The 23,851-nt window shown below is 50.3% G+C and overlaps 4 protein-coding genes across 10 annotated transcripts in view; 2 read left to right on the top strand and 2 right to left on the bottom strand.

The window, feature by feature from the left end:
- Positions 1-845: 845 nt before the first annotated feature.
- On the top strand, positions 846-6,420 carry LOC120817806 (arg8-vasotocin receptor-like). 3 transcript variants are annotated; one of them, XR_013467338.1, is made up of 4 exons: positions 881-2,008; positions 2,226-2,531; positions 5,405-5,514; positions 5,817-6,420. XR_013467338.1 is itself a non-coding variant. In XM_078100756.1 (2 exons), exons 1-2 carry the CDS (start codon positions 1,096-1,098, stop codon positions 2,477-2,479), a joined length of 1,167 nt encoding a protein of 388 aa, XP_077956882.1. In that variant the 5' UTR covers positions 846-1,095; the 3' UTR covers positions 2,480-3,744. The 3 variants fall into 3 exon arrangements, 1 of the variants encoding a protein (XP_077956882.1); XR_013467339.1 differs by having other exon boundaries at positions 850-2,008; positions 5,405-6,420; XM_078100756.1 differs by lacking the exons at positions 5,405-5,514; positions 5,817-6,420 and having other exon boundaries at positions 846-2,008; positions 2,226-3,744.
- A 965-nt stretch (positions 6,421-7,385) lies between these two features.
- On the bottom strand, positions 7,386-14,217 carry cwf19l1 (CWF19 like cell cycle control factor 1). 4 transcript variants are annotated; one of them, XM_078100753.1, is made up of 14 exons: positions 13,591-14,217; positions 11,791-11,875; positions 11,612-11,696; positions 11,370-11,504; positions 11,071-11,285; positions 10,654-10,769; positions 9,664-9,748; positions 9,353-9,505; positions 9,014-9,155; positions 8,621-8,700; positions 8,333-8,542; positions 8,040-8,159; positions 7,843-7,940; positions 7,386-7,731 (listed from the first exon to the last, which is right to left on the bottom strand). In XM_078100753.1, the coding sequence occupies exons 5-14, from the start codon at positions 11,260-11,262 to the stop codon at positions 7,587-7,589; spliced, it is 1,341 nt and encodes a 446-aa protein (XP_077956879.1). In that variant the 5' UTR covers positions 11,263-11,285; positions 11,370-11,504; positions 11,612-11,696; positions 11,791-11,875; positions 13,591-14,217; the 3' UTR covers positions 7,386-7,586. The 4 variants fall into 4 exon arrangements, with proteins under 4 accessions (XP_077956879.1, XP_077956878.1, XP_040030290.2 ...); XM_078100752.1 differs by having other exon boundaries at positions 11,370-11,471; positions 13,591-13,717; XM_040174356.2 differs by lacking the exon at positions 13,591-14,217 and adding an exon at positions 12,600-12,907 and having other exon boundaries at positions 11,370-11,471.
- On the top strand, positions 13,597-19,718 carry dmtf1 (cyclin D binding myb-like transcription factor 1). 2 transcript variants are annotated; one of them, XM_078100747.1, is made up of 17 exons: positions 13,597-13,706; positions 14,767-14,910; positions 15,376-15,471; positions 15,579-15,664; positions 15,943-16,036; positions 16,112-16,188; positions 16,269-16,426; positions 16,511-16,543; positions 16,616-16,725; positions 16,807-17,035; positions 17,107-17,258; positions 17,325-17,504; positions 17,589-17,671; positions 17,751-17,906; positions 17,989-18,198; positions 18,342-18,447; positions 18,714-19,718. In XM_078100747.1, the coding sequence occupies exons 1-17, from the start codon at positions 13,616-13,618 to the stop codon at positions 18,746-18,748; spliced, it is 2,040 nt and encodes a 679-aa protein (XP_077956873.1). In that variant the 5' UTR covers positions 13,597-13,615; the 3' UTR covers positions 18,749-19,718. The 2 variants fall into 2 exon arrangements, with proteins under 2 accessions (XP_077956873.1, XP_077956874.1); XM_078100748.1 differs by having other exon boundaries at positions 13,696-13,922.
- A 160-nt stretch (positions 19,719-19,878) lies between these two features.
- Positions 19,879-23,851, bottom strand: part of cpm (carboxypeptidase M) — a 12,855-nt gene continuing 8,882 nt past the window's right edge. The window contains exons 5-9 of the mRNA XM_078101980.1: positions 23,574-23,679; positions 23,182-23,352; positions 22,816-22,968; positions 22,090-22,238; positions 19,879-21,675 (exon numbers count right to left, since the gene is read on the bottom strand). Coding sequence (XP_077958106.1) covers positions 21,406-21,675; positions 22,090-22,238; positions 22,816-22,968; positions 23,182-23,352; positions 23,574-23,679 — 849 coding nt within the window. The 3' untranslated portion in view covers positions 19,879-21,405. The remainder of the gene's footprint in view (positions 21,676-22,089; positions 22,239-22,815; positions 22,969-23,181; positions 23,353-23,573; positions 23,680-23,851) is intronic.

Here is a 23,851-nt window from a genome sequence, read left to right as displayed (position 1 = left end):
CTGGGGACGACGTCTCATGAGACGCGAAGCTTCAGCAGCACAACGGAGAAACTTTTCACGGCAGCTGATGGGAAGGTGCAGCGCGTAGGCGCCTTTTAAGGAGTCACCTTGACGACGGCCATTGGTCAGTGGACTACAGGTGTGAACGCTGTAGACCGTCGCCATCTTGGTTTTTGGTCTTCGCCACCGCGTCATTCTGCACTCTTTTAATTGGTCTTAATGTGGCTAAAGACGGATTCCCAAATAGGCCTTTCGAGTAGATAAGAGGATAGAAGGTCTCTGGAAGGGCTTCTTCAGGAGAGAACTGCACGATGGCGTTGGACGGTTCTCCACTTCTCTCTCAACAGTTTGTCTCAATGCTAAAAAAACAAGCTCCGCCTCCGAGGTTATCAGGTTATCACCACGTAAACACACACACACACACACACACACACACACACACACGGGCAGAATGGAGAGAAGGTTAAATCAATATTTGCCTGAGGGCGGTAATTTGATGCTAATGAGATGCATCCTGAATGTTCCTTCATCAACGAGTCTGCTGTGGAATTTAGAAGCTGATTAATTGATCAGCTGAACCCCCCCAAAAAATAAGATTCTTTAATGGTGAATTCTCTCAAATCTTTTATTGATTTAACTTTTGGTGATTTAAGTAAATTACATAAAAATAGTTAAATACATTTAATCTAAATAAAGTTAAAACACACACGAGTGAAAGTATAAATGTGTTTAATTTAGATTCAGGGTTAAAAGTACCCTTTTTCCTGACAGCTTTCAGGCTTCACTTCATGTGGGGAAAGAGAAAGTGCGCGTGAGAGGTTGTGGTATGTGTGCGTGTGCGCGTGGTGGGAGGGGAAGAGGAAGAGGAAGAGGAAGAGGAGGGAGGGGGGTAGGAGCCTTTAAAAGAAGCAGGATCCGCAGCAGCGGAGCTCGGGCTCGAACCTGGCGGGACGGAACCTGTGGATTCAATGTTTATTCGGTGTGACGTCGGACCGGGTTTCTCTCACGTCGGGGTGACCGAGGACTTGGACCGCCACGGTGTTCCGGTACCGACGGGAGCGCACGGGCGTGCACCCCAGAGCTCCGTGCGCCACCATGCTGTTCCCCTCGGAGAGCTCCTGCAACGCCACGGGAGGGGACTGTAGCGAGGGGCCCGGGGCCCTCGGCGGGGGGAACGGCACCGACCCGTTCGGGCGGAACGAGGAGGTGGCCAAGCTGGAGATCACCGTCCTCAGCGTCGCGTTCGTGGCGGCGGTGGCGGGCAACGTCAGCGTGCTGCTGGCCATGCGCAGGACCCGCAGGAAGCCGTCGCGCGTGCACCTGTTCATGAGGCACCTGAGCCTCGCGGACCTGGTGGTGGCCTTCTTCCAGGTGCTGCCGCAGCTGTGCTGGGAGGTCACCTTCCGCTTCTCGGGGCCGGACCCGCTGTGCCGCGTGGTGAAGCACCTGCAGGTGATGGGCATGTTCGCCTCCACCTACATGATGGTGATGATGACCGTGGACCGCTACATCGCCATCTGCCACCCGCTGCAGACGCTGCAGCAGCCCACGCGCCGTGCGCACGTGATGATCGGCTCCAGCTGGGCGTGCAGCCTGGCGCTCAGCCTCCCGCAGTACTTCATCTTCTCCATGAGCGAGGTGCACCCGGGCTCGGGCGTCTACGACTGCTGGGGCCACTTCGTGGAGCCGTGGGGGCTGCGCGCCTACATCACCTGGATGACGGTCGGGATCTTCCTCGTGCCGGCGGCCGTGCTGGTGTTCTGCTACGGGCTCATCTGCCGCACCATCTGGAGGAACCTCAAGTACAAGACCCGGAGGAGGCCCGCGGAGGCCCCCGGGACCGGGGCCCTGAGCCGCAGCTCGGTCAGCGGCGTGGGCAACATCTCGCGCGCCAAATTACGCACGGTGAAGATGACGTTCGTGATCGTGCTCGCGTACGTGGTGTGCTGGGCGCCGTTCTTCACCGTGCAGATGTGGTCCGTGTGGGACAAGAGCTTCTCCTTCGCAGGTGAGTGGGGGGGGGCGGGGGGGGGCAGCCACGTGGAGCGCAGACGTTGTCAAATATTTTGTGTCAAAAACCGCTGAAATGTTCAAAGTTGCTGTTTTTTGTACAAATGCAGAAATAATTGACAAAAACAAAAGTGCTCTATTTATGTTTTGTAGATTAGTGATACTGATTAACACGGTCTGTGTGCGTGTGTGCGCGCGCGCTCGTCTCCCTGCAGACTCGGAGAGCACCACGGTGACGCTCACCGCCCTGCTGGCCAGCCTTAACAGCTGCTGCAACCCCTGGATCTACATGGTGTTCAGCGGCCACCTGCTGTCGGACCTCCCGTGCTGCCGCCGGCTCGCCGGCACGATGCGCCTGCAGGACTCGGACAGCAGCCTGCGGCGCTCCACGCTGCTGTCCCGCCTGCAGGCGCCGCGCCTCTCCGACCCGCCCCCGGGAAACAGCACGCACATCCCGCTCGCGTCCTGAGGAGCCCCCCCCCCCATGAGGAGCCCCCAGAAGACCAACGCATCGAGGGGAGGTATGATCATGTAATCTACGGGCTCTGAGGGTTTCTCCCCCAGGGGGAGATTTGATGTGTCAAGAGTCTCAAAACAGTTAAAACACATCTGTCAGACATGCAGATGTTTCAGTCACACAAAGGTACTACGGCTGCAACAGATGTTTATTTATTATTCATGGAGGATAATTAAAGTGGCAACAGTGTATTTATTTTGATTTAACACACGTGATTATTTGCTCACTTTGGCTTCCAGAGAGCCATCACAAAATGTAATGTGAGACATTCAACTGTTGCTTTGATATGAAGAACAATGAGTGTGTGAAACCAGCACCTGTTGCTTTACATGGGGCTCTGTGGGGGGGGGGTCATCTTCTCCAGAGACCAACCAGCAGACGTGCCGATGGATTCTGTAACACGGCTGCGTTTCCTCACACGACGTGTGGCTGTTTGAGTATATAAGCTACTTATTACATATTATTACCTTTCCTGTGGACGCGTCAACGTGTTGATCAGCTGCTCATCTACACATTCGGGCATCATGGGAGTTGCAGTTTCCTCCAAATAGAAGTAGGACGGAGTCCCGTGGGATCTTGTGCCGTACTCCTTCAGGCCCGTGGGAAGCGTTTAGTGGGTCTGGGTCTCCCGGCGGTTCTTTTCCCTGTTGTTTGGGCACGTTTGCATCCGACAGATTAGTAAGAAAAGGAGGGAAATGAGCTGGAATCAGTGGCTAAAATAAATCACTCAAACAGCAGAAAGTTTTCCTTTCTCTCACGGAATCCAGCGTGGAGGGAATTTCCATCAATTTATGACAATCAATCACATTGTCCACGGCGCCGCGGACCCATCGGAGAGCTGAAGGCAGGAGATTGTGGGGAGGAAGTGTGCCGTTGGGGGCAGGAAGTGTGGATGAATGTGTTTCCAAAGGGGAGCTGCTTTCATCATCACGACGCCGGGGCGGCGCCTCTTCCTGTTTCGGGAGGATTTAAGTGGCTTCTATCTCCCGTCACATCACCGCCGACTCGTTTCCCACATTTCGCCTGCGATCGGCCGTCAAACACTGAGTTTACTGGAGAGGAACGCAGCCAGGGACCAGTGCGGCTTTAGAGCACCTCAGAGGGACATTTGGGACATTTGGGACTTTTCCTCACTACATTTACTCATCACTAATCCAATGTAGCACACAAGGTGTCCATCTGCTGTCATGACAATTAGTAAATAAACATATTATGTAATGGGCGGCACGGTGGCGTGGTGGTTAGCACTGTCGCCTCACAGCAAGAAGGTCCTGGGTTCGATTCCGCCCAGTGGCCTTTCTGTGTGGAGTCTGCATGTTCTCCCCGTGTCTGCGTGGGTTCTCTCTGGGTTCTCCGGCTTCCTCCCACAGTCCAAAGACATGCCCTGGGGATCAGGTTAATTGGGGACTTTAAATTGCCCGTAGATGTGTGAATGTGAGTGTGAATGGTTGTCTGTCTCTGTGTGGCCCTGCGATTGGCTGGCGACCAATCCAGGATGTACCCTGTCTATCGCCCGAAGTTGGCTGGGATGGACTCCAGCCCCCCCGCGACCCTGTGTGCAGGATAAGCGGTTTGACAATGGATGGATGGATGGACATATTATGTACATTATCACAATGACATTTTCATGATTTCTTTGTAATGGAGTGTTTTTTTCATGTGGTATTTATGCGTTTTCCTAGTGGTAAAAGGTAGAAGTACTTTCGTTGGTCACATGTCACGTGTTAGCATGTTTACGAGGGACACGGAAGAGGCAGGAAGAATCAATGTTGTCTGTTCGACGGCGCCGATGCCCTCACATGTTGGGGGGGTAAACAAAGGGGTCCTTGTAGCGCTGACAGCAGGTGGCTCACTACCTGCCGGCCTCTTTAATCTCCAAACATTCCGCCATATTAATGAAAAGGTGCCCGTGTTTCTCTTGCCGGGGCGGTGAAGCCTCCCGGGTGGCGAGCGGCAAACAGCTGTTGGAAACCTATTTGTATAATAAATGTTTGTTTATTGGGCGGCGCTCCGAATCCAAAGTGTTTATACAAGAATATGAAGAAATGTTACAAAACCACATTGACGTTTGGAAACGTAAAAGCTTCCCATGGTGACGTCCTCTCTTGTTTGGGCCATTAGCTCATGTTAGCATGCTAACAACAGAAACACTAATTATCAGCAGTCATTAATAATGTCTGTGCTCTCACATGTAATGACCGTAATTATTAAAAACCTTGGTCCAGCCATAGCATGACGAAATGTCAGCTCATGTATGTGCTGAAGCCCAAGAAACAACTCGAATGAGACCCACTAAAGCAACAATAAGGTGTCATATTTAATGGCCGACCCACGTATCAGTTTATGCATCAACGGGAGGAAGATCCAGATGAGCCAATAAACAGCAGCCGGCGGACCGAAGCGCTGGAAAGACGCCGTCCTAATCTGATCACAGAGCAGCGCTCAGGGCCGGCTGCTTCCCGTGTCGGCGCCAGAAAGAGGCCCGGAGCTTCATCTGGGACCCCCGGGCTCAGAGCACCAACCCCCCCACGGAGATACGTCATTTAAAACACTATTTAGACCTGTATTCATTTGGCTGGGGTCTGACCCCCCCAGAGTCAGAAGGATGAGCTAACAGTTAAATATACAGTAATGGATGAATGGATCAACGTGTCGGCTCAAACAGATAAAAAGTTGTAAAATATCGATACAAAAAGAAAGTTTAAATAGTAAATTATTCAAACAGATTTAAATACTGAAAAGAGTCATTCAAATATATATAAATGGTTTAAATCAAAGCCAAAGGTCACCTGATGGATAGATAATACCGATGCTATCGATTGGTTAGCTAAAGAGAGGAACATATTGGTTAAAACATTCACCTTCTGCCACTGACAGAACTGCAAACATCCACGGATGGAATTAAAACCGTTCAAATGGAGACGTTCGAGGATGAAGAGGCGCAGGAGTTCGCGTGAGGAGCAACGCTGCTTCCAGCTCAGCCAGAGGTACCAGTCCAGAGGAATGTCTTCTCTTATCATCTGTTGCTTTTATTCCCGTTAACAAACATCCACAGATTCATCAGCGTTCATGCCTCTCATACACACTCTGGGAAATAGACATTCACAACCTTAAATATTTAGCTTGTTTCGAGGCGTTGTCTTCATATTGCCTGACAGGTTTATGGAACTTTATGAAAGTATTCGGGAGGACTTTGAGGAATGAGATGTTTAACACAACGTAGGGACGGACTTTAACGCTGAACTTTTAAGCGGGCCAAGTGTCGAAATAACAACATCCAAATGTGCAGGTGCTGCTCGCGGGACGAGTCCTGATCATCCAGATGGATTTCTTAAGACTTCTGCTTCCTGCTTCGGGTACCAACACATCACAGAAAGAAATGCACCTTAGACCGGAGATAATGTTCATACACAGCAAAATTAACATCAGACTCATAAGCAGCGGGCACGTAAAATGCAGTAAAAACAAATTTAAGAGGAAAATACCATAAAACAATCCAGCTGTACCATTAAAACAGTGAAGGCCATCTTAATAGTAAAAGTACCAATACTACAGTATATAAAAATGTCCATGCATGTTTAGTTGTGTACTTACAGTATCCCATGTTCTGCCAAAAAGTGAGTACGTTAGCAGAGAAATACGAGAGTAAAGAACCTGAGTGAGTGTACTTCTTAACGCCAGCCTCCACACCTCGACACGGTTTACATTTGAATACAAGTAACACGTTCTACGAAGAACATGTTTATTAGGAACACGAAGCTGAATCTGAAGAATGTCGTGATGCAATCAAGTTATGATGTTTAGTTCTAGTTTAAACGCTTTTGAGTGTTTATTCCACTTCCCGGTCCATTTTAAAGGCTGCAGTGTGTTCAATAAAAGTGATTGTTGTGACAGTTTGAATGCTGTTATTCTTAGTTTTTAAAGTTATTCATAAAATGTATACATTTTGTTCACTCCTTTACTTACATTTATTGGTAATTGGTGATATATGATTACAGTATGTATTACTGGAACGAGGCTCTTATTTTGAAGTTCCCGCGCGCTAACTGTGATGCTTATTGGCCTTACTGTTTTTTTAAGAGATAAGTGGAGAAGTTCAGTTTAACTTTACGCATGTGAGCCGAGCGTAGACTCACGCGTCCCCCGCAGGTCGCTGCTGGTTCCCCGTTGTTTGAATGTGACGTCACGTTCCGCTACCGTTCGCCGTGTTTCACCGCAAAGCTAGCTAACGCTAACGTACAGTTGACGCTAGCTAACGCTAACGTACAGTTGAAGCGAGCTAACGCTAACGTACAGTTGAAGCGAGCTAACGCTAACGTACAGTTGAAGCGAGCTAACGCTAACGTACAGTTGAAGCTAGCTAACGCTAACGTACAGTTGAAGCGAGCTAACGCTCACCGTGCTCTTTGTTTAACTGACGCGCCACTCCTCCGGGTGATTAAATGAGATACTTTCAAAGGATAATCAAACTTTTTGATCGTAAGTTTCAAATAACATGTCAGCTTAATGACGACACCGCCACGCGGTGCTCTTGATTTCTCGCGCATGCGCAGTGCTGGTTTCCCACCTCAGCCCCCTTAAACGATTTTATACAGACGAATGACAAATAACAGAAATACATGATCGCAAATGTGCAAAGAAAAATTTAAACAAAATACTAAATTCTAGGTGCAAAACTTAAATTAGCATTTTTGTACTTTGAAAACGTATAGGAAAAGGTATTTAAGTATTATAATTGTTACAACTGTCAGTGGGACTTTGACTGAGGTCTTCATCAGATATTTTCCATTTCACGCTTCAATCTCAAGACGAAAAAGTACCAATTTCTGAACTAAATGCTAATAATGAATAACATGAATTAAGAAACACAAAATAAGAGTTTAATTGGAGCTCTTTTACAAAATACAAACTTAATGTGTTCACACACAAATCAACCAATTACATCACAGAATCTCAGCAGTACTAGCTAATCATAGCGCAGTGGGGCGAGACGATGCAAAACAGTCGTTAAATACAGACGATTCAGTAGAAAGTGTGTGTGTTGGTGTGTGCGTGCGTGTCAGTCCTCCCAGGCGAAGTCGTAGGGCTGGAAGTCGTCCCTCAGCTGCTTGCAGCTGTCCTCCTCCTCCTCTCTGCTCTGTTTGCACTCCCTCCAGTCGGCTCGAGTCGGGATGTTCAGCAACACCTCGCTGGCCAGGACCTCCCTACATGCGCACACACATGCACATAAAAATCACACACACACACGCCAGACGCCCCAGATGTGTACTACACGTTTCAGATGGTATTTTGGAAGTAGGTGAAGAAGGTCTCACCTTCCAAACTGCAGGGGGAAGTGCTTCTGGATGCGGTAGTAGAGCTTCTCTCCCGAGTCCAGCTCCACGTAGAAGTACGGTGTCCCAGGAGGAGCAATCTGAGCCCAGACACAGTAACCTCAGACTCTGCTGTGGGATCCAGGTGTGTGTGTGTGTGTGTGTGTGTGTGTGGGGGGGGGGGGGGAGGGGGTGTTCACCTGTTTGAGGTCAGTGTGCTCAGGGATCTCCATCAGCTCCATCTGTTGCTCCTGGGCCTGCACCATGAAGGCCTCCTTGATGTCCTCCGTGGTGCAGCGGGCCAGCGGTACCGGGACCACCTGAACGTGCGGGGTGTACAAAATAATAGAGACACCTGCCAGTTTGAGCAACGCAGCACACAGACTACATCCTGAGGATCGGATCATGGTGGGATGAAGCTTCCTGTGAATGTTCATCTAGCAGCTTATTGTGAGCCCCCCCCCCACACACACACACACACACACACACACACCTGCAGCTGCAGGTGTTGGCTCCTGTAGTTCCTCTCAAACAGCACGCAACGCTCTCCTCGGCTCTGGTAGAAGCTCTTCAGCGCCGCCTTGTAGCGCTCCATCTCCTCCAGAACCTCGGAGCCCAGCTCCACCACCGACTGGTAGTGGCCGATGGGGAGGATCAGCATGTGCCGAGCGGTCAGGCTGCCTTTGGCCAGAGCCAGGTAACACTGGAACAAACAAACCAAGGGCTCAGCCTCGCTCTCCTCCCTCGGATCCGCTCACAAACATCTCAGGTGTGAACTCACGTGGGTGCCGATGCTGATGACCAGGTGTTTCTCCACCTGAGGGCTGGCCAGGCAGAACCAGCAGGGACCAGACGCCTGAGCTGCACACGGCAACAAGAAGTAGAAGTCTCAAACAAAACCCTTTTATATTAAAAGGAAGCTAAATGAGGCGGGAGATGAATATTAGTACATCTCAGACGTGTAAGTATATCTTCATATTAATGTAACTTTGTTAATGTAAGCAGATAAAATAGTTTAACTTTAAAACGGGTGACTTGAGCCCCTTGTGGCTGAGATGAGTATTACATCAACACTGCTGCAAAGTTCCGCCACCCTATTGGTTTGAATAAAGTTTAAGGATGCAAAATACATTAAAGTAACTAATAAAATCACATAAGGGGGGGGGCGACTCACGGGGCCTGCGGGGCTGCTTGTTTTGTCCATCGGGACGCCCATCTCGTCCTCCTTCGCCGTCTGGGGATCGCTTCCTTCCGCGGCCTCTAAACCCCGCCCCCTGCTTCTTACTCAGGTCAAAGAAGAACTGATTGACCGGCTCCTGAACGGACAAACAGGAAGGACGATTCTCAACATAATGGGCACAGTTGTGGTCAGAGAAGTGTTGTTGTCACGGTGACCATCAAACTCTAATCAGCTCATCTTTGAGTTCAGCTGGACTATTGCGACACTTATACAACTTATAAATGTAATACAAGAAACAATGTGGCTGACATGGAACACAGAGTCTCTCTGTACCTCCTCCTGGGTGGAGCCGAGGCTCGTCTTCAGTCGCTCCGCCCTCTCCTTGGTGGAGCGCCTGTAGGGGTTTTCTGTGACGTCCTGCGGCTGCTTCACCAGCTCTGAAGGATCCATGGTCTTCATCGGGACGATGTTGAAGGCGTACAAATACTGCAGAGAGGCGGACAGACAGACCGACAGAGGGACAGACAGACGGGTCAGGATGAGGTGGTGACACACGTTGGGCGGCAGAGGTTTTTGAAGTCTGACTTAAAAACGTGGAAAGTCTCAAGCAGGTTCTGCCGTCTGTGCTTTCCAGGCAGACACACCTTCTTCTTGGCGGGGTTGTTGACGGCGGCGAGCGCGATGAAGCGGCTCACGTGTTGAGCGTTCTCCTGGAGAATTACATGATTCCTGGAAAACACCAAGAGGAACACTTATGAACAGAGGGCTATAATCAGATAATAAACGATTTATTATGAATATTACAATAATAGTTTATTTGCAGAAGAAACATTCTTTTCATCAAGATGTCCTGAAAATTACCAGATTTGCAAAAAATTAAATCCCATATTTAAATGAAATTTTCCCCTATACATTTACAGGTGAAACACTCCAGTATTTCTGGGGTAATTTACCAGAAAACCATGAACAAATAATTAAACCAAACTAAATATTTTTGTATATTTTCTTTTATTTACCAGAAAAAAAATATATATTTTTTTTCCTGGTAAATAAAAAAAGATATCTTGAAAATCTTGAAAAATGTGTGACAAAAATATTTAGTTTTATATATATATATATATATATATATATATATATATATATATAAAAATAAACATACATACATATACTTATACAATCACACTTTAATTTTTCTTTAAAATAATTTATAATTATAATAATTTCCCAAATTCAACAAGCACTTACTGCAAGATGTGATTTTTTTAACAATTTTTTTTAAAGAATGTATTATTACAATTAATTAAAAATGAGATCACTAATATAAATAACTTCTCACCTCACTGTCTGTTATGTCTGAGGTGAAAATCTAATCATATGCTCATTTAGCAAATAAATATAAACAGTCCAAAAAAAAATATAACAACAAAACAAACATCCAGAGTTTGATGAGACATTAACCTCAAATTGCTCCTTTCAGAGGAAAACAGGGAAACCTTTTATTCTTGTAGATTTATCTCTTTACTCGGAATCGGATCTCTGCGGTTTGACGCTCACGTTTCATGAGATGTTAAAAATGTTACTCTTATTATTGGACATTTGAACCTGCTGATCCACCTCCAGGTGAGTGGCCCTACCTGTAGGGGAGTCTCTCGTAGTGAGCGCCCTCTAGTGCGGCAAAGTGGTATCGCGGCTTCAGGTGGTCGGCGAGCTCGGCGACGGCGCCGCTGCCGCAGGCCTTCGTGTTCACTTCCTGCAAAACACACACACACACACACACTTTTAAAAAGGTATTTTAAGTGAGAATTTGACCTGTTGACACAAAACATTGAACATGTTCTTCACATTCTTCAATAAATCCATGAATATGAAATCTAATTTAGAACAATTTATTGAATTTATATTAAGATTAATTAACATGCAATTGTTTTGCAGTCCCAAAAGTAAATTTAAGAAAGATTTACCAACAATTGGACCTTCCTCATCGCCGAGGTAGAAACACTTTTGTAATGACAAAGAAAGCGAGCAACAACGGCAACGTGAGCGGAGGTTACCGGCGCGTTCCCGTACTGCCACACCCCCCGGGGCCACTGGCACGTCAGCAGCACGTCCACCCCTCTGAACTTGGAGCCGCTGGTCAGCGGGGCCACGAGCGCCGACAGGTCTTTGGAGGTGAAGCAGTGGGCGGGGGCCGGCTCCTGCAGGGCCTCGCGCCCACTGACGTAGGCGATCTGTAACCCCGACATGCCCGTGAACACGCCGCGCCGCCCTGCAGACGCACAGATGTTTGATTGGGGGGGGGGGGGGGCAATGGATGGACGCGGAGCCCCCCCGCTGTGTTCCTGAGGCTTACCCAGGTACGTGATGTTTTCGGCCAGCTCGCAGCCTTCGGCGCCGGGGAAGCTGCGCACCGTCTCCTGGCTCGCCGCCCCCAGGACGTAGGTGTGGACGGGAGCTGAAGAGGCCAGAGGAGGGGAAGACGGATTCCCTCATCAGCCAATCAGAGGGAAGAGTTTTCACCGCTTAAATAAGAAATCATTCCTCCAAAAAGGAGACTAGAAAAGTGGTGCAGCGTTTGTGGCCGGATGTTCGTACCTTTCTTGGCTCCGGTTTTGTACTGCTGCCACTCGGCCTCGGCCTCCGGCGTCGCCCCGAAGAACTCGCCGACGCACAGCAGCAGCTGCCAGGGAACAAAATCACAGCGCTGGAATCAGAACCGCCGCCTTCCTGCACCCGTAAAGGCGTCCCCCATGTCCAACGTCCCCGCGGCTCACATCGAACGGGCCCGCCTTCTTCTGGATGCTCTGCACACGGGTGAACAGGGCGCTCAGCCGGCCCCCGACGTCTCCGCACGCCAACCTGCACGCACACACACACACACACACACACACACACACACACACACACACACACATTCAACTACGGCCGGGAGACTGAGCCAACATGGCAGCGACAGACGGCTCCTTTTAAGACTCCTCGGGCCTCAGTGACACTTTAGTTTGTTCAGGAGACGTAACAGAACATTGTTAGTGTCACATTGAAAGCATCTTATGCTGCAGGAGTAACAGAAGAGTGCACGCGTTCATGACGTAATAGACGCGCGTGCGGATCCTCGTAACAGATGAAACACGTTGAATGATTCATCTCGTCCAGCGGAGCTTCGGCGTCATTGTTGCAGTTTGAGCGATGTTTCAGAGCGTTTGCTTCACATTGAGAAATAAAACACACATTCGTTCTTCTCCCCAGTGAGCACAAGGCGTCATTTCCACGTTGAATTCGGGCTCAACCGGCGAAAGTGTGGGTGAAACATCGACGTGCAAAAAAAACGTCAATTTGTTACTAATCCGTCCGCTTGTAACGTAACGCAGCGGGCAGCTTCTGGTCGAAAAGACGTTTAAATAAGTCTACGGCCGACGTTGCAAATTGGTTTGAAAGTGAAAGTCTATGTTTGGACCAGTTTTCAACGTGATTTCGCGTCGGCCACAGACGTCTTTAAACGTCTTTTAACCCCAAAATGCTCGCTGGGACTCATCAACGTTTACGGGATGGAAACATGGATGAAGTGTTCATGAAGTAAACTCACACTCTCACTGGTTGTTCCGACATTTTTTCGGCTGTAGATTCGTTCAAATGTTTGATTTCGATTTTTGCAGCTTGAACGTTTGGTTCGTCGCTGATATTGGTCCGGCAGATACAAGAGCGGAACTATTATCCATTTAACAAATCGACCGTCTTTTACGTACAGAAAGTCGCCAAAGGACATTGTTAAGAACAGGCTCCAAACATATTCAAAATAAATGTAGAATTTCAATATCTATTTGACGTTATTTCATTGAAAAACAAACAAAACAGTAAGGTTGTTAACCGGAGAGATTTTAAAGTGGAGACTGTGGTTGCCAGGTCTGACACAACTTCGCTTGTAAATAATTACAAGTAAGTAGGTTTTCAACTTAAATTAACTTTGGAATGTGACTTTTTTTAATAGAAGAATTGTATGAAGTTCATAAAGCATTGTACTGTATGTGTTATCTCCATTAAAATAACTATAAATAGGATGTTATAAAGTATTAGTACATCCAGTACCTAACTTCAACGTATTACTTGTTGAAAATATATTGTTTTCAAAATACTTATTATATACTGTATAGGAACTATACGTCCCTAAATCTTTCAGGTTTCCATTCTCGAGATTTTTATTTTATTTTTTATTAATTTCTAAGAATGTTATGAATGAATGTGAGCTATCTCATGTGGAAATGTGAGTTTATGAAATCAAACTGAAAACTATCAGTTGACCTGCAGTCTGAAATAGTCTGTTGTTTTGTGAATAAATAGTAGTGATAAAATAAAAAACAAAAACGGTGTACAGTGGAATAAAATGTTATATATACATACATATGAAATAACACAAACAGTGATTATATATACAGAATAACTATTATAGCATATCTAACACAGCTTGTAGGCGTTTCTCTGCTATTGGAGCGGAGCTTTTGTGCAATAATCAAATTGATTAATTTCGTGTTAATATCCCATTTTCCTGATAATCCTAAAGATGCATTTCTCGTACGAACCTCCAGTTTTACGGACACCGGTCCGATGTGGCAACCCCGCGGGCCTCGGCCGATCCTCCATCCTGGCACTTACCTTCATCCTGGTAACTCGCAAGTCCCCGGACCGAAAACAGGAAGTAAGTAGCAGAATCAAACGTAAAATTCACTTTCTGTTTGCTGGTCGGGCTCCGGCGGGGCGGCGCGGGCCGAGCGTTCTGCCCGCGGGCGGACGAACGGCGGCCGAACCGTCGGAGGAGCCGAGTGGACGCCGCGGGCCGCATCTTGTCGGCGAACATGGCGCCGGAGATGTTTCTGTCTTTCATTTGGCCGGTTAGCTCGGACGATGCTAACGGGTTAGCACCAGAGCTCCACACCGAATGGCGCGGATGCCTTCCGTCTCCTGGCAACGCGATTTAACGTTAAAACTTCACGTTAAAAAAAATGCGTGGACGCGCCGTGTATTTGTGTTCTGACGCTCCAGTGAGCGTTTACATCCCCGCCGTCGGCCCCGCGGCTTCGACGGAGGTCCGAGTAGCGACCCGTGGGTCACTGTGCCGGACTCCATGTAGAAACACGCACATTCCGCGTCCTCCTGCTTACTGGTCAACAAACACGCTTCTTATGTCGCGCTGCAGCTGAGGTGCGCGTGGCCGCTAACAGGCCCGCGGGCCACACGTTTGACTCATTTTGGACAAATTGCACCGGTCGTTCAGCTGGACAGAAATACACATTTCTACTGAAATAACGTCCATGTTTGTGGATCCCGTCTTGTTTGTTAAGGGAGTTCGGGAGGATTTTTTTTAGCAAGTGACCGAACAAACAATAAACAATTTAGTGTTTTTCTGTTTTCCTGTGGTGGCATCATGAAGTTACTTTGACAAGCTGTTCTTCAATGAGATACTCGAGAGACACTCTACATTTGACACTATAATTACTTTCTAAAACTTCATAACTAAGATAAACGTAATATTTCTTACTTTAATTAAATAAACATATATGACCATTTGAATAAATATAGTTAAAAAAAACAATGCCTGGTTTTCACTCATTCATAATTTCATGAGTAAATATTGAATCGGTTCATATTCCCTAAAATAACCACTTTGTTATCAAGCGCTGTGTCATGCTCGAAGCTAATCACTGAATTCATTTCTTACTGGAGAATGAAAATATTAACAACGCACTGCTATTTGAAAGGTTCCCATGAGGCAGAGAGCGGTCTGTGTGTTCGATTCCTCAGCCGGCGGACGATGAGTTCAGAGGACGAGGACGAAGCCGCCGAGTCCGTCAACCCGACTCGGGAGGGCCAAGGGAGCCCCGTCCTGCCCGGCCCCCCCCACGGTGGGTACCCGATCTATAGCGCCTCCGTCAGGACCGCGTCGGGAACCCATCGGCTCAGAGGCCGGCGTGGGTACAACTAATAATGGACTAACAGCCCCAGCTGGGGGAGAAGACGACACTTAAGTTCACATTTAAGTTCACATTTAAGTTCACATTTAAGTTCACATTTAAGTTCACATTTAAGTTCACATTTAAGATACGTGTTCTCATGTTCATAAAATAACATCAAAACACCCTCGATCGTTAAAATTACAATTCAATCTCAGAGAATATTCATTTTCATTTTCTAATCATCTCTTTGTCCTCCCATTTTTCAAAATTGTAATTGTAAGAATTATTTTTATTTGATTTTCTTTATTTCTAATGAGGACAAATGGGTTGTGATGAGTAGATTTTTCACTTAATAGTTACAGTAAGTTGTGCGTGCGTGTGTGTGTGTGTGTGTGTGTGTGTGTGTGCGCGTAGATGAGGACTCGGAGCCTTTCCAGAAGAAGCTCCGCCTCTCTGCTGAGGACCAGGGCGACTCGCTGGCGCCTCAGTTCTCCGCCGTCACCCTACCGAGTGAGACTCCTCCCACCTCACTGACGTCCCCTCAAACCACAGCGGGGCCTCTCGGCCAGCGAGGGTCCCGCCGACGCTCAGCCGCTAACGGTTCTCTTGCCCCGCAGTGTCGGCGAGCGACGAAGGCTTCGAGGTGACCATGACGGCCTCGGCGGACGGGGATCTCTCTGAGGACGGAGTCGCTCGGATTCAGGTGCGGACACGGCTCCTCTTTCTGGTCCTCCGGAGTGTCTCCTTAGTGCTCCTCGTCCTGCAGGTCCACCGTGGAAAGATCTGAGCCACGACACTACCACGCCGCTCCACAGGGGGCGCCAGAACCCTCCCTTCTTTGTAGGAGCCTTGAATGAGATGAATGGATGACAACGCACTGCGGGATTTGATTGGCTAACGGAGGACGTGCACCCACTGACCTACACAGTGCTTCCAGTTTGTGTATCACAGCTCGTGTGTTTGTGCTCTTGTCGTGTGCAGATGGACGAGGACGCCGATCAGAAGTCCGCCGTGGCCCCTGTCAGTCAGGCCTGGTTCACCACCAAAGAAGACAAGGACACGCTGGCCAACAAAGGTACAGCCCTATTCTCAGCAGGCTCCTCCCCCTGCGGCATCAGTCTCATATTCATGGCGTGTGGTCGTCCTCCAGGTCACAAGTGGAAACAGGGCATGTGGTCCAAAGAGGAGATCAACCTCCTGATGAGCAACATCGATCACTACGTGAAGGTTGGTCACTTCCCGTCTGCGTCTGTCCTCCGCTAAGCGCCAGCTAACCCGCTAACCCGCTAACCGGCCTCTCTCTTCAGGGGCGGGGCATCGACGACCCGGCCGAGATCATCTTCGAGATGTCCAAGGAGGAGAGGAAGGACTTCTACCGCTCCGTGGCGCTCGGCCTCAACCGCCCGCTGTTCGCCGTGTACCGCCGGGTTCTCCGGATGTACGACAACCGGAACCACGTGGGGAAGTGAGTCCCCTGGGGGTGGGGGGGGGGGCAGACACACCCTCTCTGGTCACCGGCCGCACTAACCCGCCCCCTCCCTCTCCCCAGGTACACCGCGGAGGAGATCGAGAAGCTGAAAGCGTGAGTGGAGACTCGCCGCGGAGCGCCGAGGGACGAGAGGTCGGCGTTTCTAAGCTGTACTCCTTCCTGCAGGCTGAGGGACAAACACGGCAACGACTGGGCCACCATCGGGGGGGCGCTGGGCCGCAGCGCCTCCTCCGTCAAAGACCGCTGCCGCCTGATGAAGGACACCTGCAACACAGGTGAGGCCCCCCCCCCCCGCGTGACCTACGGCCAGAGAGTCCGTTTGGACCCGCCCTCATGTCCCGCCCCCCCCCAAACAGGTAAGTGGAGCGAGGAGGAGGAGCGGCGTCTGGCCGAGGTCGTGTACGAGATGGCGGGCGCGTCGCCGGGGTCGGCGGTCACCGGGGGCGTGTCCTGGGCGACGGTGGCCGAACAGGTCCGCACGCGCTCAGAGAAGCAGTGCCGGTCCAAGTGGCTCAACTACCTGAACTGGAAGCACAGCGGGGGCACCGAGTGGACGAAGGAGGACGACCTGGGCCTCGTACGCAGGTACCCCCCCCCCCCACCCAGTGTGGGTGTGTGTGTGTGTGTGTGTGTGTGACCTCCATCATGTGCTGCAGGATATCGGAGCTGGAGGTGGAGGACGAGAACGAGATCAAGTGGGAGGACCTGGCGGGCGGGTGGAGCAGCGTCCGCTCGCCCCAGTGGCTGCGATCCAAGTGGTGGAGCATCAAGAGACAAGTAGCCAATCACAAGGAGATCCCCTTCAGCGGTACGCACACGCACACACACACACACACACGCACACCATGATCATCAATGACCCCCCCGTCCTCAGTCCTCCTGAAGGGTCTCCAGGAGCTGATGGCGTCCTCACAGGTGGCCTCCGGACCAGGTAGCCCCTCCTCCTCCTCCTCCTCTTCGCTCCAGATCCGACTCACCCGATTGGACGAGAGTGTTGGCCCCGCCCCCGGGTCTGTGACGGCGCTGCAGATCCCGCTGCAGATCACACACCTGGGTGAGGATCCACGGCGCCCGCTCGTTCCCCCCCCCCCCCCCCGAGCTTTCACTTCCTGTCTGACACGTCTGCTTCTTCCCCAAGCTTCAGACTCCTCGACGGCGGCCGGCGACGGTGACGCCATCACGCTGAACGCCGGCGCCCTGCAGACCTTCGAGTTACTGCCGGTGAGCGGCAGGCGCACGGATGCAGGTATGAAAGGTCCCGACGTGAGATCCGTCTGAACGAGTCTCTTGTTCCCGGCAGTCGTTCCACCTGCAGCCCACCGGCACCCCGGGGACCTACTACCTGCAGACCACCGCCCAGGGGCTCCCGCTCAGCTTGGCCGCCAACGGCACGGTCACCCTGACGACGGGCCCCTCGCCCCCGTCGCAGGAGCACATCATCCTACACGGGCTGTCGGTGGGTTCCCCACCACGTCGGCCGCGAGGCGCCTGTTGTTGTTGTTGTTGTTGTTTTGGTTGTTTCATCTTGTTTTTCTCAGACGGACGGCCTCTGCTCCGCCGACGGCGTCATCATCCAGACGGTCCCCTCGGACCACGCCTCCTGCAACCCCCTCGGCCAACCGCAGCTGGTTGTGGAGACGGAGGGGCGGAGCCAGGAGGAAAGGCTCGATGCCACGAGTCTCCTTGAGGGGTCGGAGGGCGTTGTCACGGGAACGCCAGAGCCAATGACGGACGGCTTCACAGACAAGGTAGTACGCAGTCAGGAAGTACATGCCTGCATTGGAGTTTTTCAAATTAAAAGCACAAATTGGCCCACAATGACTATTGAATTTACAAGATATAAGTTTTTAATTGTATTCATTTTAATCTTCATTGTGTGTCTGTGTGTCAGGAGCTGAGCTCACCTTCTGTTGGGGGTCCAGAGGTGCATTCTGGGATAACATCTGGCAGCGCCGTGCTGAGCGTGTCTCCTCCCAACATCAGCAGCACGCTGACAGGTGACACACATGGGGAGGGGAGTGCGTGCTAGGCGGGGCCGGCTGGTGGTTGGTGGAGGACGGGGGAGGCGGGTGTTCACCTGCTCTGTGCAGACAGCTGGTCAAGTCAGCCAGAGGAGCGTCGTGTAATTAAAAAGTGATTAAGCGCCACTTCTTCTTCTAGGGTTCTTCTCTCTATTGGCGGATCAAAACAAACGAGGCGCCAGAACGGCGCTACATGATATATATAGAAAAGCAAGCTCATCCTTCTCCGTCTTTGTCCTCAGATCCGATTCTGGAGAACCAGGAAGGATCTGACTGAGCTGAACGCCACCGCAGACTCTCGGGATGAGGTCACTTCCTGTGTGTGTTCATGTAGCTCTTTCAACCAAGTGGACGTTGTGAATTAAACGGAACTGTAAGTTTGAAGCTCCACACCGAACGCAGCGAGACGTCCTCCTCGTGATGTCCTCCGGAAGGCGTCTTCTGCGAGGCGTCCTCCAAAGGGTGTTCTCTGAAGGAAGTCCTCCACGAGGCGTCCTCCAGAAGCTGTCCTCCGGTAGGCGTCACACACGAGGCGTCCTCCAAAGGGTGTTCTCTGAAGGAAGTCCTCCACGAGGCGTCCTCCAGAAGCTGTCCTCCAGTAGGCGTCACACACGAGGCGTCCTCCAAAGGGTGTTCTCTGAAGGAAGTCCTCCACGAGGCGTCCTCCAGAAGCTGTCCTCCAGTAGGCGTCACACACGAGGCGTCCTCCAAAGGGTGTTCTCTGAAGGAAGTCCTCCACGAGGCGTCCTCCAGAAGCTGTCCTCCGGTAGGCGTCACACACGAGGCGTCCTCCAGAAGCTGTCCTCCGGTAGGCGTCACACACGAGGCGTCCTCCAAAGGGTGTTCTCTGAAGGAAGTCCTCCACGAGGCGTCCTCCAGAAGCTGTCCTCCGGTAGGCGTCACACACGAGGCGTCCTCCAGAAGCTGTCCTCCGGTAGGCGTCACACACGAGGCGTCCTCCAAAGGGTGTTCTCTGAAGGAAGTCCTCCACGAGGCGTCTTCCAGAAGATTTCCCCCATATGATGTCATCTGCAAGCTGTCATCCAGAAACCGTCCTCCACAAGGCGTCCCCTAGGTGGTGTCTTCCAGGAGCTGTCCCCCACGAGGCGTCCTCCAAAAGATGTTTTACAGACTTCCTCCACAAGTGCCAAAGAGACTCTGACTTAACAGACACTTGTCCTTTAAATTAAGAATATGTTGATGCTTGTGTATAAATATATATATATTAAATAAACATAAGGACGAACGAATAACTGTTTTTGTCATGTGATTCATGTGTGTGTATATATATATGTATGTATATATATACATATATATATATATATATATATATATATAGAGATAGATAGTAGTTCCCTCCGTAGCCAGCAGGGGGCGGCGGCGGGATGCAGAGAAAACACTCAGTCGGATAGTTTCAGGTTTATTGCAGGCACGGCGGGTCGGTTATGAAGCAACACACTGATACATCGTGTGTATCGTGTCACGTGTACGTCATCGATATCACACTGTGCAAACTGTAGAACACACACATGGATATTTGGTGAGGAAGAGGAGGAAGAGAAGGAGCTTCACTGACCTCACTGTTAAAACGGGCCGACACCGGAGCCGCTCTCCACCCGATACGCATCTGTGTACATGTACTGGGTATAAATACGCGTACCGGGTACAGATGCTGTGTGAACTAAGACGGCCTGAGGTCACGGGTTTGATTCCCGGTTCACTGGTTTCCCATTTTAACCAGTGGTTCACAAACCTTTGGGCAAAGCATAAGAGACTTTTCTACTTTCCTCAAAAATACTCATTTTTCAAATCTAACCTTTGACCTTCAAGGCTTTGTCCTTGTTTGCGTTTGGGGGATGATGAAACACTGAGTTCTCACAATGAGGTAAACAAATGTGGGCAACAGAACATTTTATCATATATTTTGACAAATTGGTGGATGTATTGAATTTACTCTGATACTGAACTAAAGATACCCTTTCACAATAAAGCAGCATTTAACTTGTATAAATGTATAAAAGCCACACACACCCGTATGAAAACATGTCGGACGATGAATCAAACGCACCTCATTGAGCTCAGATTGATGTGTCACCGGGTTTGTTTCATTTCAACGCCCTCTGGTTTGACCCCCCCCTTTCTAAAAACACTCCCTGCGGGTGCTAATTATAAAGTGCTGCTCCTCACATGCAAGATGACATCGTCAGGCTCCACTTCCCCAAATGAGACGTATCACCGCTTAGATGCTGCCAGCGTTTCCCCTCCGGTGATCCGTTTACACACAAAGAACTCTGAACTTCCTGCAGACGGAAAGTGAGTAGAGACCTCAGGACGAGGCTGCGTGTTCAGCAGAGACGCTCATAGTTATTACTGCATTCGTCACCGAGGGGATGTACACAGCTCGCTGTGTGCAGACGTATCGGCACAAAACCACAAGGAGGCACTCGTAGTAGCCGTGAGGTACTCAGATATACTCGTAGTAGCCGTGAGGTACTCAGATATACTCGTAGTAGCCGTGAGGTACTCAGATATACTCGTAGTAGCCGTGAGGTACTCAGATATACTCGTAGTAGCCGTGAGGTACTCAGATATACTCGTAGTAGCCGTGAGGTACTCAGATATACTCGTAGTAGCCGTGAGGTACTCAGATATACTCGTAGTAGCCGTGAGGTACTCAGCAGGTAGTTATGTTTCCATTAGGCAAATGAACAGTAACAGTGAACAAGCTGCTTTCTGCTTAGCGCGGGCACAGAGCGGGGGGGCGTTCGAGAGGGCAACTACCCAGTGGGGGTATTAAGCAACAGGTACCCGGAGTCTGAGGGGGTTTGCTGCAGTAGAATGAGCGTTTCTTACAGTCCAATAACTTATTTGACTAAACACGAGGAGGGAATCTCAGCAGCAAAGTTCACAAAGTCTTTCGTTTTTTTCTCCTCTTCAGCCAATCAGCGATCGTAGCGCCGCCACCATCGCGAGCCCCGCGCTCAGCCCCGCCCACGAGGGTCCGGTGTTGGCCCCGCCTCCGTCCAGGCGCAGAGTGTTGTTGCAGGGTGGGGTTAGGTTTGCCGAGGTGGGGCGGAGCGGGACCCCCCCGGCGGTGGCGGGGACGCGGCGTAACAGGAAGTCGTGTTTCATGGCAGAGTAGCGATCGGGGCCGTACGGCACGCTCAGCGTCTCCGTCAAAACCTCGTGACCCGGGTACGTCACCTGTCAATCAGAAGAGTCGGACTGTGACACACTGCACGGCGGTACCGCTGCAGAAACACCAGTTATTGCTACTATGCTAAGCTAGTTAGCTCTGTGTTAGCTCAGATCGGACTTGTAGCCACCGCTATTTACGTGCTAATATACTGAATCAAGCAGCAGTGAACGGCCCCTCCAGTGGGGGGGGGGCTTCATGAGGTATGGAAGTGGGCGGGGCTTAAAGGCTACGCTTCTATATTAGCATGTGAATGTCCTCAAGACGGGACCCTTCAATACGCCCCCTCGAGTCACAGACCCAAAGTAGAGAGACGTTTTTACCACAGACTGAGATGAGAGAGTGTGTGTGTGTGTGTGTGTGTGTGTGTGTGTGTGTGTGTGTGTGTGTGTGTGTGTGTGTGTGTGCGTGTGTGCGTTTACTGTGAAGCTGTAATTTCCAGGTAGCAGCAGTCTGTAATATTCTCCGTGCCGGTCGGTTTTGAAAGGACACATGTTCCTGCGACCTTTGACCTCCACCACCGCGTCCTGGACTGGCACGCCGGAGCCATTAAACACGCGGCCTTTGACCCCTGAACACAAATGCACACGTGCACAGAAACACAAACAGACACACAGGTTGCATCAGGCAATTATTAAATATTGATGCTGGATCGGGTGGATAGAAACTTATACGGACATGTTCAGAGGCCGATGACGGACAGGTACTGACCCAGTGGACACAGAGACAGACAGGTGGACACAGAGACAGGTACTGACCCAGTGGACACAGCGACAGACAGGTGGACAGGTAATGACCCAGTGGACACAGCGACAGACAGGTGGACAGGTAGTGACCCAGGTGGACACAGAGACAGACAGGTGGACAGACGGACAGGTACTGACCCAGTGGACACAGAGACAGACAGGTGGACAGGTAGTGACCCAGGTGGACACAGAGACAGACAGGTGGACAGACGGACAGGTACTGACCCAGTGGACACAGAGACAGACAGGTGGACAGGTAATGACCCAGTGGACACAGAGACAGACAGGTGGACAGGTAATGACCCAGTGGACACAGAGACAGACAGGTGGACACAGAGACAGACAGGTGGACAGGTAGTGACCCAGGTGGACACAGAGACAGACAGGTGGACAGGTACTGACCCAGGTGGACCTGCTGGATGAAGGCCAGTAGGGACTTCCTGTTCTCGGCCCACAGAGCAGGAAGTTGCTCGACTGGAGGAAACTTGCAGCAGGAAACTTCCAGAGTCAACTCCAAACACTGAGCCCACACGTAGTTATAGTCCTGCATCCCACCTGCACAGACACAGACACACACACACACACACACACGCACACACACGCACACACACACACACACACACACACACACACACACACACACACGTTGTACGCGACATACACATGTTTTCATACCCTGTCTTCTCAGACTTTGTGTTTCTCCTACGCTCCTAAAACACCCACAATCCTTTGCAAATAATGCATTTCCTCCTCCCTGATTTGGCTGACCTGCCAGAGGGTACCACTGGTAACCGTTGGTAACGCCGTCCGGGAAGGAGGTGCTGTCGCTGCAGAGGTTGCCCCGGTGCATGGTGGCGTGGTTGTGCGAGTACGCCTTGGCCAGGTGCACGAAGACGTCGCTGTCGGGCGCCATGCTGGCCCCGCCCACCAGCTCGCTGCCTGCACAGACCAACAGAAGACTTTCTAAACTACCAACATTTCAAAAGAAAAATTCAAAAGGACCAAATTAAACAATCCAAGTTTGAAAATAGAATATGACAACAAATCCACTTAAATGTGGTTTATAATTTAAATACAGGACCAGTCAAACGTTTCTCACTCAATTCAATATGAAAGTTGTGTGTGTGTGTGTGTTTGTGTGCGTGTGTGTGTGTGTTGACCTCCGTTGCTGTTGTCGTAGGGGTAACTGGCCACCAGTGCTCCTCCGTGAAGGTTGGCAGACAGAACGAAACTCTCCGTCCTCAACCAGCCAATCACAGCTCTGACCTGCAAACCCGTCACATGGACACCAGCCAATCAGGGCGCAGGGATGGAGACGCTACGTTGTTTACATCTAAACAAACAGGCAGGATGTGCTGATGCTTTTGTTTTCAGCAGCATAGGGAAGGAAGAGCTGAGGGAGGAGGAGGAGGAGAGAAAGGAGGAGAGAAAGGAGGAG

The sequence above is a fragment of the Gasterosteus aculeatus genome, chromosome 4, assembly GCF_964276395.1.
Source record: "Gasterosteus aculeatus chromosome 4, fGasAcu3.hap1.1, whole genome shotgun sequence".
Taxonomy (NCBI): Eukaryota; Metazoa; Chordata; class Actinopteri; order Perciformes; family Gasterosteidae; genus Gasterosteus; species Gasterosteus aculeatus.
This window is presented reverse-complemented; position numbering and strand designations above follow the sequence as displayed.